The sequence below is a fragment of the Agelaius phoeniceus genome, chromosome 2 (assembly GCF_051311805.1).
Source record: "Agelaius phoeniceus isolate bAgePho1 chromosome 2, bAgePho1.hap1, whole genome shotgun sequence".
In the NCBI taxonomy this organism is placed as follows: Eukaryota; Metazoa; Chordata; class Aves; order Passeriformes; family Icteridae; genus Agelaius; species Agelaius phoeniceus.
The window spans coordinates 75,829,403-75,842,334 of record NC_135266.1 but is presented as its reverse complement, the minus strand read 5'-3'; the positions used below and the strand labels follow the sequence as shown (position 1 = coordinate 75,842,334).

Below are 12,932 nucleotides of genomic sequence, written 5' to 3'. Positions count from 1 at the left end.
CAGTTCTTTTGGCTGCAGATGTACAGTACATTATTCTATGTTGCTAATAGACATCTGCATTGCAAGGAATTTTTAACATGAAAAATACATTTTGAACAACTCAAAGTTGTCAAATCAGTTGAGAGATGACAACTATTTTAAATAAGAAAGTATATATCCAGAGGGCCAGCTTTTAAGTACTTGATTGGCAAGTCTGTTTTCCGAAAGGCTTGCACTCTACTAGTGACAAATTGGTGCAAGCCTCTATTATTTCAATGTTGGCCCTATCTGTAACCAAGATTTAGGATAGGCAACGTCACTGAACCATAGTTAACCTAATGGAAGAAAAAGGCACTGTTACAAGAAGTCTAAATGTTGTTTTACCTTCTCTCCCTCCTCCCCTCCCTGTACCTTCACCCTCCCTTTGATACATGTTTTATGCTAATTGTGTGGCTTTTTTTTTTTTTTCCTCCCCACAATATCCCACTTCAGGTCAACTTTTGCCCGCTGTAATAGTCACAAAGAGTCACTAACCAGGGGATAGACGTTGATTATCATCCTCAGCTTTCAGTAACAAACCCCCTTACCTAAGTCAGGACTAGTGTATTTTAGACATTCATGCAGTGATTTTGGAGGCTGAAGCGCTGATGCTGCCGAGCTGCATCCTGCACAGCTCCCCTGAGTAGGTGTGCAGGGATGGTTTACTAATGTACTTGCTCTCATCCGTACAGTGAGTATCTTGCCAACTAATCATTAGGCAAATCAACTCCATGACCTTTGGAAATGGCACACAGCAGCAAATTGAGCTTCTAAATATAACTTTTACGTAGCTCCCAAGCTATGCTGGCTGCTGTATAAGTGAACGTGCAGCTAGCACCCTACCCTGTCATGCTCGAGCTCCCTTGCCCTTGCAAACAGCAAGCCACATGTCTCCTCTGTTAACAACCATCTACAGCTACATTTTCCTGAGCCATCCCTATATAGTGGAAGTAGAAAACACAAATTTAGGGAAATGAGATGAATGATACTTATGTTGCCACTTAGGAAAAAAAAAGCTTGTAGGAAACAACTGGAGATGCACTTATTATTTTTTATTTATTATTTGTGTAGCGCTGGAGTAGGCGGCGCTGTACAGTAGGTGAAGTGTGCCAGACACACAACAGGTCCCTGTCCCGAGGAGCTTACAGCCTAAAGGCACAGCCCGTTCAGTACCGCACCATACAGTACAGAGCAAACACAGAGTGAGCAGAGAATGCTGTGTGAGCATGGTAGCTGGAGCGCTGCGAGGAATAGGTGCGTTCTTGGGGCACGAGGGAGGGGGCTGGCTGGGAAACTGTCCCCTACACGCTCTTCTCTGGGCTTTTCTTTTCTTCCTTGTTCTAGAAAGAGTCATGACCCTGGGTATATTCTAATTGCAGCAGAGCTGCCAATTTCCCCATGTTAAAAAAAAAAAAAAAAAAGTGTTAGCTATGCACTTTGTTCACTAGAGAAAATGTGAGGCATGGTATGTGCCAAGGGGACTCCAAGAGTAATTGTTCCATTGTTCATTACTGTGAACTGCAACACAGGACTTCCAGATGCTAATATTAATCTTCCAAGTCCACTCCCTTCTGTCAGTAATAAGGGTCTTGAAAAGAAGTAATCCTGTGCACATCATTGTGCCAAATGCAAGTGAAGGGTGTTTTTTTCCTTTAAATTCTTTAGTGATGTGCTCATCACTGAAAGTGTCCCCAGGCTGGTATAAAAGTAAGAATCCCAGAAAACATATTCCTTGTCAAGTTTACAGAGTGCAATGCATTCAAAATACAGTCTTAAAAAAAGCAAACAAAAAAATTAAGCTTTCTTTCAAATACTGACCTGACCCCAATTGGCTGAGCGTGCTAAACATGGCATGACTTGAAAATCCCCACAGCTGCCACCTAGTTCTGTTATTTCATTGCAACAGACACTGATTATAGTTGCAGAATTTTTTTAGTCTTAGTGTTTTCTTATAATTAAAAAAATAGAGCTAACTGAGTTTTTTATTTAAAGAAAAGATCATAAGTACCTTACTCTAAAATCTGGATTTCTGTGGGACTTGTTGTATCACAAAGATGAATTCCTACTGGATAAAATATACTTTAAACAGTACAAAAAAGATACAAAAATGTTGCATTTTATTTAACTGAAAATTCATTTTTGGGTCAGTCTGTCTTCTGATAATTAACATTTTAGGGCACAGACTTTTAAAATTCACAAAAAAATCACTATGATTTTGAAAAAATATTTACAGGCTTCTGAAATTCTTCTTTCTGCTTGTTTGGCATAATGTTTACATGAAATTGAGAAGTTTCAAGTGTAGTTCTTATAAAAATGTTTATAGTGATATGTGGGAGACTGCCAAGGCCCAGTCATCCTCTCCTGGCCACACTGGCACGAGAGGTGCCTGTGTGCCACACTGCACAGGGGGACTATGCCATCTGTTCATGCACATGCTAGTCACAAACCCCTGTTTAGCTGGCAGCATTACAGAGCCCACGATGATGGCTGCATATATTTCTGTAGAAATATGTCTGTCTTACACATTTTGAAAACTTTGATATGGTTTTTTGGTTTTTTTTATCCAAGGAATAAAGAGATCGTATTGGAACTAAAACTCGCTAATATGGAAAGATGCCTGGTGGTTCTAACCTGCATGAGTAACCAACACATCTGACTTCTAAAACTAACATCAAATAGTTTTAATGGTATATGTTTTAAACTAATATAAAATAACTTAAATAACCCTCCTGAAAATTAATATTCATTCCCCTGATTTTTATTTTAGTTTCGTACAGTTAAACATGAGTTATCTCAGGGAAATTCACCTTTCCTGCAAGGCAACTGAAAATGAAAATGAGGGGCTAGTCTGTATGTGTGGACTGGCCTATATAGTAATGGATTAGTCTTTATGTGTGGGATAAAGACATTCAGAAGCACTGGCAGGCAGTTGCATCTGCTGAAGAGAGGGAAGAAAGTTTGCTTTAAGGAGGGAACAATCCTTTCCTTCTCCTCTGGGCAGCAGTTTTTCCATTAGTATTAAGCCCTTAGTGTACATGTAGAGCTGATAGCGAGAGCAGAGAGGAGCTTAACATCCTTCTGTCCATCTGCTCTAAGGCAAAGCCCTGCTGAGTTCCTCACCCCAAACCCACAGGCTTTTGAAGGGGTTGTTCCAGTATCCAGCCAGCCTCCACCACCACCTCTCCATGGCCTTCTTAGTGGGCCATGAAGCTCAGGAACCAGCTTCCAGCTCAGCTGCCTTCTCTTGCTCTCCCAGCCCATGCTGTTGTTTATAACTAATGAATGAAACTAATTGCAAAACAACAAAAAGCAATGGAAAACATCACTATTACAATTAACTACAAAAAAGGTGAAGTGCTACAGGATGGCTCAGTAAGTGTGTAATGTACTTATTTTGTATATTTCCAATTTCATAGTCAAGAGAGAAAGATACATTAAAAGTTCATCTTAGATATTTGTGCCGAAGCCGCCTCCATGTGACCCAAGTACTAGAGGAGCCTGAACAACAAAAGAGCCGACACAGGCTAGGATATTTGTATTACACAGACTGAGGATATCATTTTCCAAAATTCCCATTTCCCCCCTAGGAACAGGGCAGTCAGTGTTTTCACATGATTAATTTCACAACTAATCTAATCAAAACTAATGGTAAATTTGAAAATACATTATCACTATTAACTTCATACACTTAGTGAAAGGAGACTTTCACAGTTTGTGTAATATTCACAGTAAATACCGAGACTTTTCCCTCTTATCCCAGCCACTCCTGAAACTGTTTCTGCATCCAGGCCATAAATCTGAAGTTGTAGCGGCCCAGTCAAGCAGAGTACTAGCCTGGCTTGTTACCTATAGCATAGTTTAAAGCACAGAGCAAACACCTACCTGGTTACTTGGCTTTATGGCACTGTCCCAAGTACAAGTTTGACCTGTTCCTCCTGGCTTTGTGTCTGAGTTGTCCTGTGGTGTGTTGCTGAGCTGTTGTTGGTCTTGCACTGAGGACAAGAGTTATTTCCGTGCAGCTTTTCTGTTCTTTTGTGGAAGGCTGCTGAGAAAGTGTTGTTCTCTTTTTTTATCTTTTTTTATTTATCCTGGATCCCTTTTATTGTCTTTTTGTCCTGAGTGTGTTGTCAATGGCCCAGAAAGTTATTTAGACTGAGCTAGCACAGTTCCATAGAACTTGTATATCCCATACAAATCTGAGTGCTCTGACTCAGATTTCCCAGTGGGAAGCTCTGAATGGCCATGAACAGATAGCTGATGGGTGTGATGGAGAGACTCTGGTAGACAGTTATGACTTTCTGGGAAATTTAACCTATCTGGAGAAAGCTGTCCCTTTCCACCCAAGTTTGCTTTCTAATCTGGTTTGGACTCTCATCCCTCTCCCACACTAAAGCACCTTTAGTTTTTTTGTTGCCATTGACCAGAACATGTTCTCTGCACTTCTGCAGTTACCAGTATCTATTTGCAGTGGGACTCAGGACATGCACCATGTGGATCTGTACCACACTGCATTGTGTCTGTACTTTGCAAATGCAGAGATTCTTATTTGCTGCTGGGAAGTAGTTGGAAGTTCTTGGTAATGTATAGGCCCAGTTCCCCACTTCTTCATCACCTCTGCCACACTTTTTGTATCTGGGTGTTGTTTTAGATGAAGATATGTTTGGTAACAGTCCCTGTCACAAAGAACAGTGGTGGCAGGGAAAAGTTTCAAAGGATGTCCTTTACCAAAGCCAAGGTTTTCCAGCGAAAGGGGGATGCCATAATGCCCTCTGAAAGCTGAGGCCTTTTCCTGAATTTGGGTGCTTTTGAGGGCTGAAGTGTTTAGGGTAATTGGTTTGGAAAGCTGCTTTTAAATCCAAGCTCTGACTGTGCCACAAACAGCCGCTGTATTTTTGACAACTTTTGAAGCAGCTGCCGATAACAATGCAATATTAGACTGGTGCATTTCCACAGAAGTGCACCAGAAGCAGTGGAAATGTTCAGGAATTTTAAGGGTTCATCCTCATCTCTATATGCTCATATATAAAATAAACTCCACATATCAAACAGCAGCTCAGGATTTCAGTGCTACCTCAGAAGGAGAAACTGGGCTCAGAGGGATAAAGTTCAAAATGCAGAGATTAGTAAAAAAGCAAACAAAATGACTTTATGATGTTTGTTATCCTTTTGCTCCTATGTGAATGCTCCTATCTCCCTTTCTTCCCAATTAGTATTTCAGACTGCATCCCTGCATTTACATAACTTCTCCTGACTAGAAATCAGATTTCCCCAATTAATATCTTAACATGGTTATCTCTGAAATCTCTTTTAATGTACTACAGTTTGGATGCTTTGTTGCATTTTTTTACCTTAGACACTTACCCTAATTTTAGCAATCTGGAAATCATTTACTTTAAACTAGTCATCTTGGCTTTTTTTTAATAAACACTTGAGAGAGCCTTATTGGATTTTTATATTTAGCTACTGATTTTTTGATGACCAAAGTTAGATGGCATAACTATAAATCCTTTAACAAATCCAGATTTTTTGCTTGAGTAATTTAGTTCCTAAACAAGATATTTTGTTCTGATTTAGCTGAAATGAAAGATTTTTAAGGAACAAAAATGTAAACCCTCCTATGGGAAATTTATACATAATGTAGAAAACTATATAAAACTGCATTTTCTGTCAATAAATTACATTTTCTTTGAAAGTTATCACCTTCTCTAATTGTAGGAAAAAAATATATATATATATATGAAAGTGATTTGAGGACAGTTCTCAGATTTCCTGATACTAAATATTTCCATTGTGAAAATAAATAATAATTTCTTTAGATTTGAATGACAGGATTGCCAGACAGCTGGTACAGTTATTGCAATTTATATACAAATTTCAGTAGTTATATTTAATCCTGGCATTCCTAGTTGAAGTTCAAAGCCTATGACTTCATTCACAGATGCTAATGCTTTCAGGTTCCAAAAGGTCTTCTCACTGTATTTAAATTTAGTTTGAAGCAGTTTAGATGAAGGTATTACCTCTTCAGTTAATTTCATTATCAAATTCAGATTTTATATTTAAATCAGTAACAATTGATTGTAATGAAATTTATCCCCATAATTGCTAGTCTTTTTTCCCCAGTAGACTTAAGTGCAATGTATTATATTTATGATGATTACTATTTCTATATTTAACATTAACATGAAAAAAATGCAGATGTCTAAAATTTAATATTTTGGTGTTTGCTGTGTCCTGGCTGGTTGAAGGACAGAAACATTATAACACTCTCCTGTCTTCTGCTTTTTCTTCAAACCCAGCTTACCTTTTCTGAAGCCATAAGAAACAAAGCCAGATTATCCATCACAGGGAGCGTGGGGGAGAACGGACGCGTGTTGACTCCCGACTGCCCGAAGGCCGTGCACACCGGAACTGCAATTAGACAAAGTTCAGGATTGGCTGTAATTGCATCGGACCTACCATAAAAACCAAAAAATTAATTGAGTGCCTTAATCAAACTGTGTTGGTGACTGATGGGAACACAGCACAGACTGTAACGACATGGGAGTGTCATTGATGAACTAATAATTTGGCTGAGAAAGGGAAGTACGTCCAAATGCGCCAGACATCATCAGCAACAATGTGTGCATGAGCTCAGCTCGGAAACCCAAACTCAGATTTTATATCAGGAAAATTCATAATTTAGTTTTGTTGGGGGGAGGGGGCTGGGAAGGGTGTATTAACAGCAACAAATTTCACTTGAGTGGACTTAAAACTAATAAGACTTGCCAATTTAGCGCATTAAACTGTGAAGAACATGCTCAGAAAGGACACCATTTTGGTCTTTGTCTTGACAAAGAGAGAAAAATAGCTATAGAAGTCAATGAACATGCTAACCTGTGTCTCCAGAACATCAATATATACAATGGAAGAATACTCAGCTGTTCAGCTGTAGAAATGAATCACTAAACTGTGATAAAAAAATAATAAATATGTAAATCCTGTGAAAAAAAATAAAGAAATTATTTACATTTTCTTTGGAAAAAGAGAAATATTGAAACATGCTTGCTTTTTAACTGATGTAAATTCAGTAGAGGACAACACAATTCTTTTTTCTAACCATCTTAGGGAAAAATCATTGCAATAATTGATATAAAATGCCATCACTGTAATAAAATTCAGAGAATTTTTTTTTATAAAAGTTGTTGGTCATCCTCTTGTTTGCTGTTACCTTCATTCTGTTCCATCATTCCGTGTTCCACAGATTTGCATCTGTCTAATACAAGAAACAAAATGATAAAATGTTTAGAGTACTTCATCAGTCTGCAGTGTAGAATCAAAAGAGACTACGGGTCACTCATGTTACAGATATTATTTATAATCTTGTTCTGTGTAAGAAACTGTGGTTTTTGTACCCACCAAAAAGAATAAAACAACAATTGTTCTTATAATATTGACAGAGCTTGAGTTGTTTTCTGATCATTAGGGATGCCACCTGGAAATTAGAAAAGGGCCGTTCATTTCTTACAACAGGATTCAGAGTCTTGTCAGAGTCAGTCTGAGTCCCTGCAAATTTCTAAAGTGCTTTTAAGGGACTTAAAATGGGAGGAAGGACTCTGAGCAGCTAAAGAATTGTCATGGTTATTCATAATGTATTTTAGTACTAGTCACTAAACACTCTCCTGAAGTGTTAGGGAACCATTTAGTGATAGTGTTTGTCCTCTGGGTAGGTCAAGGAACAAGATGCCAGGGAGCAAGGAAGTACAAATGACAGTCCTTGAGACTGATGTGATAGATGATAGCTGCAGCCTGCTTGATGTCCAGGAGCCCCAGTTTTCATCCCCAGCCTGTCAGTGGCATGCTTGGGAAAGACTAGCAGCCACCATTTGAATAAAAGCCAGATGTGAACAGGAGCAGGCATGTCTGTAGTGCACAGTTGCAGCAAATCTGTTCTGTGATGGTCATTCTCCCTGGCCTCACAAGGCCTGGCAGTGGTGTCCAAATCCAGAGTATGGCCAGCAGTGTGACAGCCAATGCCAGAGCCCAGACTGCAAGTGAATTCAGACTTGGAGTAATCACAGCTCCTGAGTTTCCCAGGCCCATGAGGGGCCATGTTCCAATGGCTCACTCACCCCCAGAGCCTGGTGCTGGTGCTTCTCTCCACCCCCAGGGCTCTCATGGGGAGGAGAGCGGGCCCTGGGTGCAGCCCCAAGCCCAAAGCCCAAAGCTGCCCAGCAAGGACCAAGCCCAAGCTGCTGCCAAAAACAGCAACCAGACACTGCTGAGCTGATGCTCCAGTCAATCACAGAGTTGCAAAGCAGGGCTCAGATAGCAACAACATAAATATGAGTTTCTTGCCCCAAATGCTCTATAGAGACCCTTTATAGCTACTGGGGAGTAATAGAGAACGAGAGTGAATAACTTCCTCTTAAAGTAGACCTTAAAATATCAGACAGCAGAACCACAGCAACAAGAGCCTAAATCCTCCCAGTAACCTTAACACAGGCTGATGGAAACTAGTTCTTATAGAGAGCCTGACAGTGCAGGCAAACATGAAAATAAGGTGATGCTTGCCCTTCAGGCATAAAAACTACGAGTGTGCAGGGTTCTTAGAGAAAAAAGACTGATAACACTACTATGAATCACTGTGACTAAAGTTACTTTGTATCCATGTTTTACTGGCATGTTTAGCACATTCATGATTTACTGTGAATTGTTCTGTGTTTCACTGGCTAGATTAGGTGAGTTGTCTGGTTTTCTCTTTTTTGAGTAAAACTAGAAGCTCCCTTCTTTTTACTGCTGTATTTAAAAAAACAGCTTCTGGGTGGATTGGTTCTGAGTTTGTCTTTTTTTTTAAAGAAAAAAGTGTTTGCCTCCATTTTTCACAAGGTAACATATTAGAGGCTGAACAGATTGAGAGACTGAGTATGAAGAATGCTGTCTGTTTTGTTTTATTGTGTCTGTCTGTTTTTCCAGGAGCTTGTCTTCATCCTTTCTTTGTCCATGACTATGAGCAGTACCAGGGCTGTCTTGGGATATTTACTGTCTTCCACTGTTACTCCTCTTATACACTCCCCTGTCTCTTTAACACATTATATTTATTTTTCCCTTTCAGTAAACAGCCCATCACTGCTGTTAGGAATGTTGCTCCATGGAGCTCATTGTTAATTCCCTAAGTCAGGTTTCCACTTGGCAATGAGGCACCCAAGTCCTTTGAGAAGACCAGTGTCAGTAACCATGCACTGAGAAGCACTCAGAACCGAGCAGCACAAGCAGTGCAGCCACTGAGCTGCATGGCCCTGGAGTGCCGTGACCCACCAAGGGTCAGCATGTGGCCAGCAGCCACAGGGGGGGATCAACACATCCTCTTACCATTTACAAGCCTTGTCCTTGCCAAGGGAATGCTTTACTGAAGAAAACCTGGTCAGCTGAGGTAAAGAGGATACTCTCACTTTGCTGATGCCCACCATAAGCAGATAAAATATTTGAAGAAAAAAAAAAAAGAAAAAAAATCTGGATAGTAAAATGGTACAGCAGGAAGAGTTGTGCTACAGCTCAAGTGGTTGAGAAAACAGTCTTCGGGGATTAGCCTGCTGTCTCCACAGTGACTTACTCTTTTGTCTTACTCCAAGAGGGTTGCTGTGACCATGAGAGCAGCCCTGGGGAAAAGGACAGGGGGGTTCTGGTGGATGACAAGCTTGACATCTCAGCAATGTGCTCTCCCAGCCCAGAAAGCCAGTGGTGTCCTGGGCTGCATCCAATGGTGGGCAGCAGGGCCAGGGAGGGGATTCTGCCCCTCTGCTCTGCTCAGAGCCCACCTGCAGGGCTGCACCAGCTCTGGGGCACCAGCATGGGGAGGTCAGGGACCTGCTGGAGTGAGCACAGAGGAGAGCTTCTAAGTGTATCACAGGTCTGGAACACCTCTCCTGTGAAGACAGACTGAGAGAGTTGGGGTTAAGTCTGCAGAAGAGAAGGGACCCCTGTGCAGGTGTCTCAGATGGCCCAAGGCATCTCTAATGCTACTTGTGGGAGAGTAAATTAATTGTATCCCAGTCTCTAGAGATGAGTTCTTTCCAAGCCTCCATTGACCAGATCTCCATGGAGTATGAAAAGACTTCAGACATGTAATTTTCCTACAGATTTCTAAATTTAGCTGTCTTAATGATGAATTGAATAATAACAGCATTTATCTGCTTCGAAAATAATTTCAGTTTCAATGTAATCAAGAACAATTATTAACATTAACACTTACAACAATATTAGACTCTCTGCAAAATAAGTTTTCTGAGCTGATGGGAATCATAATGTAGGGCCAACCTACTTTGACATTCACTGTTATATTAGTACCTTCTTGTCCTCCACATTAAACCCTCCCACGCTGGTTGTGTATTCTATTAAACACCTATTAAATTTAAAATCAGTACAGACTTGCTGGGTTGTCTGAGAGCCTCACATGCAGAATTAGTTTTATGCAACCACTTGTTATTGCTGAATTTCACCTAGGGACTATTCTGGGAACTGAATGTACATGTTCTGAATTGAATTTGCCTTGGTGCAATTGAGAACAGAGCCTGGGGAAAGGACAATAGCTTTATACAACTGGTTGTAATCATTGAATGTGGTAAAGGAGGGCAGTGGCACTTTTCACCTCTGTTGCTTAATAATTCTGTAATAACAACCCTGATAGGATGTCAGAATGAAGAACAAATATTCTTTAAAATTCAATGTAAGTATACTTTTATCCATGATTAGAAAATTACAGCAAAAGGGACCTCCTAAAGCTCTCAACCTGCAGACTTTACATACCACACTAATGCTGAAAATAAGAAAAGAAAGGCAGCCTGCAAGGAGCTGCAGAGATTTGTTGTAGTCATGGATTAATTAACACTGTTACCACAAAATGTGTAATTGGTATGCAACAGCAAGTTTAGCTTCACATAAAATGTCTAAGGGTAAGAAGTCACCAGTGGAATTATAAATAGAAATTTAGAGCCACTTCCTTTTCTAAGTGAGAGGAGTGCCACAGATTCCAAATAACTTACTGATTTCATAATGGTTGCATTAAATGTAAGGTCAGGCAAGCTGAAACTAGTAAATAGGAAACATGAAATCATTTAGACTGGAAGGGATTTCTGGAGGTCAGATCCTTCAAAGATCCATTTAAAGTAGGTTCAGCTTTGAAGTTAGATCCAATTTCAAAGCTTAAGAGGTTTCTCAATGTTATTCTATGATAATTTTCGCATCTCCAGTGTTGAAATTGCATAACCTCTCTGGGCAACCTCTTCAAAAGTTCTGACCACCCTCAATATTTTCCTAAGGGCGAAATTTTCTTAAATTTTTTGTTGTTACTCTGCATTGAGAGTAGATTCAAAAGCTGCAACACGTATCCCAAGCTGCTTACCTAAATATGTGCATTATCTTTTGTGTTGCTGAGCTCAGAATCTGGACCTGTCTGTGAGGGGACTAAGGCATGTTATCATCACACTTCAGAGGAGTGTACCCTGCTGTCAGTCCTTCCTTATGGCTGAAGCAATGATTCATGCCCCTAGCTCACCAATCCATCGCCTTCCATTAGCACCAAATACTATAAAGTTCTGAAGGCCAGACCCTGATCGTCTTTTTAGATTGTTCTATCTCTAAGAGCTTCAAAGATCTTCAACAAGGTTAAACTGTTGAAGTGGACTTTCAAGTGCTGCAAGATAAATTACACTTTTTCCTAAATCCTGGAAAAAAACAATGATATTACTTTTCAAGGTTTTGTGTATTTTAGCTGTTCCTGTAAGGATTCCAGTGCTAATGCCCTGATTCTAGGTAGCCATTGCCTGATACTAATTGTTCAAATCCATGCATAATGTTGTAAAAATGTAACCACAAGTGTGGATGGAAAGAGCTGATCTGGTGGGACTTTTAAATGTATTTTGGTGTAGCTGTGTACAAGATGTGGAGAATTTGGAAGTCATAAGACTGCAGCAGTTTAAATCCAGTAATTCTATTAAAAGAATCTTTCTAAACACTACAGTAGTCATGAAGTGCATAAATACATAACAGAGGTTGCGTCTTGCCTTCTTCGCTTTTATATTCTGGCTACCTGCAATATTGTCAATTGCTGGAAGTTCCCTTACATTTCTAAAACAACTTTAGGGAAAAAAAAGCCTTTTTGGCTAAAGGACAGAATCAATATTCTATGAAAAAAACCATCTGTTAAAAGCTCCATCACAAGGATTAAGATATAACTGCTGGAAATCCTATAGAAAATGCAATGGCATTCTGAGAGCATCTGATAGTCCGGGTGACACTCACTGGCTTTAAACATCTACAGTTTTACTGTCTAGAAACTTGTTGGATGCAATATAAAAAACTGATTTTAGATGACTGTTTGTGGGTGGGATAGTGATGCCCTAACAATCTTTTCTGAGTGTCGTTGGTGAAGACAACCAAGAATGACTCATTCAATAGTTGACATTTACAGTGCAGGTGCCCACACTTGGGCAGATGACTCCTCCTCGTGGGGACCCAAGGCCAGCCAGAACATTGTGAAATTGAGTGATTCTGGCACGTTTGCAGCATCAGAGAGACAAGCTCTGATCACAGTGCCTCTGACACAGGGACACAAGGATGGAGTTTCTGCCATCACTTCCAAACTGAATGCTTACTACCTTCAGCTACACAGCACCCGATGCCAGGGGTTGCTTGCTAGCCACTCCATGTAAACACACAATTTTGGACTCCCTGCTGCTCTCACAGCTGCTATTGAGGCACCACTAGCAATGACTGCTTTCCCCCAGCTCCAAAAGATTAAGTTGCTTGGTACCCGTTGTGTTCAAATTGCCATTTAATTAATGTAAGCCACTGGTAAGCTGTTGAAAACCCTGGTTACAGCAGCAGCTGGATGCCCCAAAATCTGAATTCTCAAAGGAGAGTTGAGAGGAGGTGGGGAG

The 12,932-nt window shown here is 40.2% G+C and overlaps 1 protein-coding gene across 6 annotated transcripts in view; it reads left to right on the top strand.

The window, feature by feature from the left end:
* GRIA4 (glutamate ionotropic receptor AMPA type subunit 4) overlaps positions 1-7,445 on the top strand; it is a 215,964-nt gene extending 208,519 nt beyond the window's left edge. For 3 of the 6 annotated variants that reach the window (XM_077173949.1, XM_054654005.2, XM_054654006.2), the window contains one exon: positions 6,315-7,445. In XM_077173949.1, the coding sequence (XP_077030064.1) occupies positions 6,315-6,479 (165 nt within the window). In that variant the 3' untranslated portion in view covers positions 6,480-7,445. The remainder of the gene's footprint in view (positions 1-6,314) is intronic. The other 3 variants (XM_054654018.2, XM_054654026.2, XM_077173948.1) reach the window with 2 other exon arrangements.
* Positions 7,446-12,932: the final 5,487 nt, after the last annotated feature.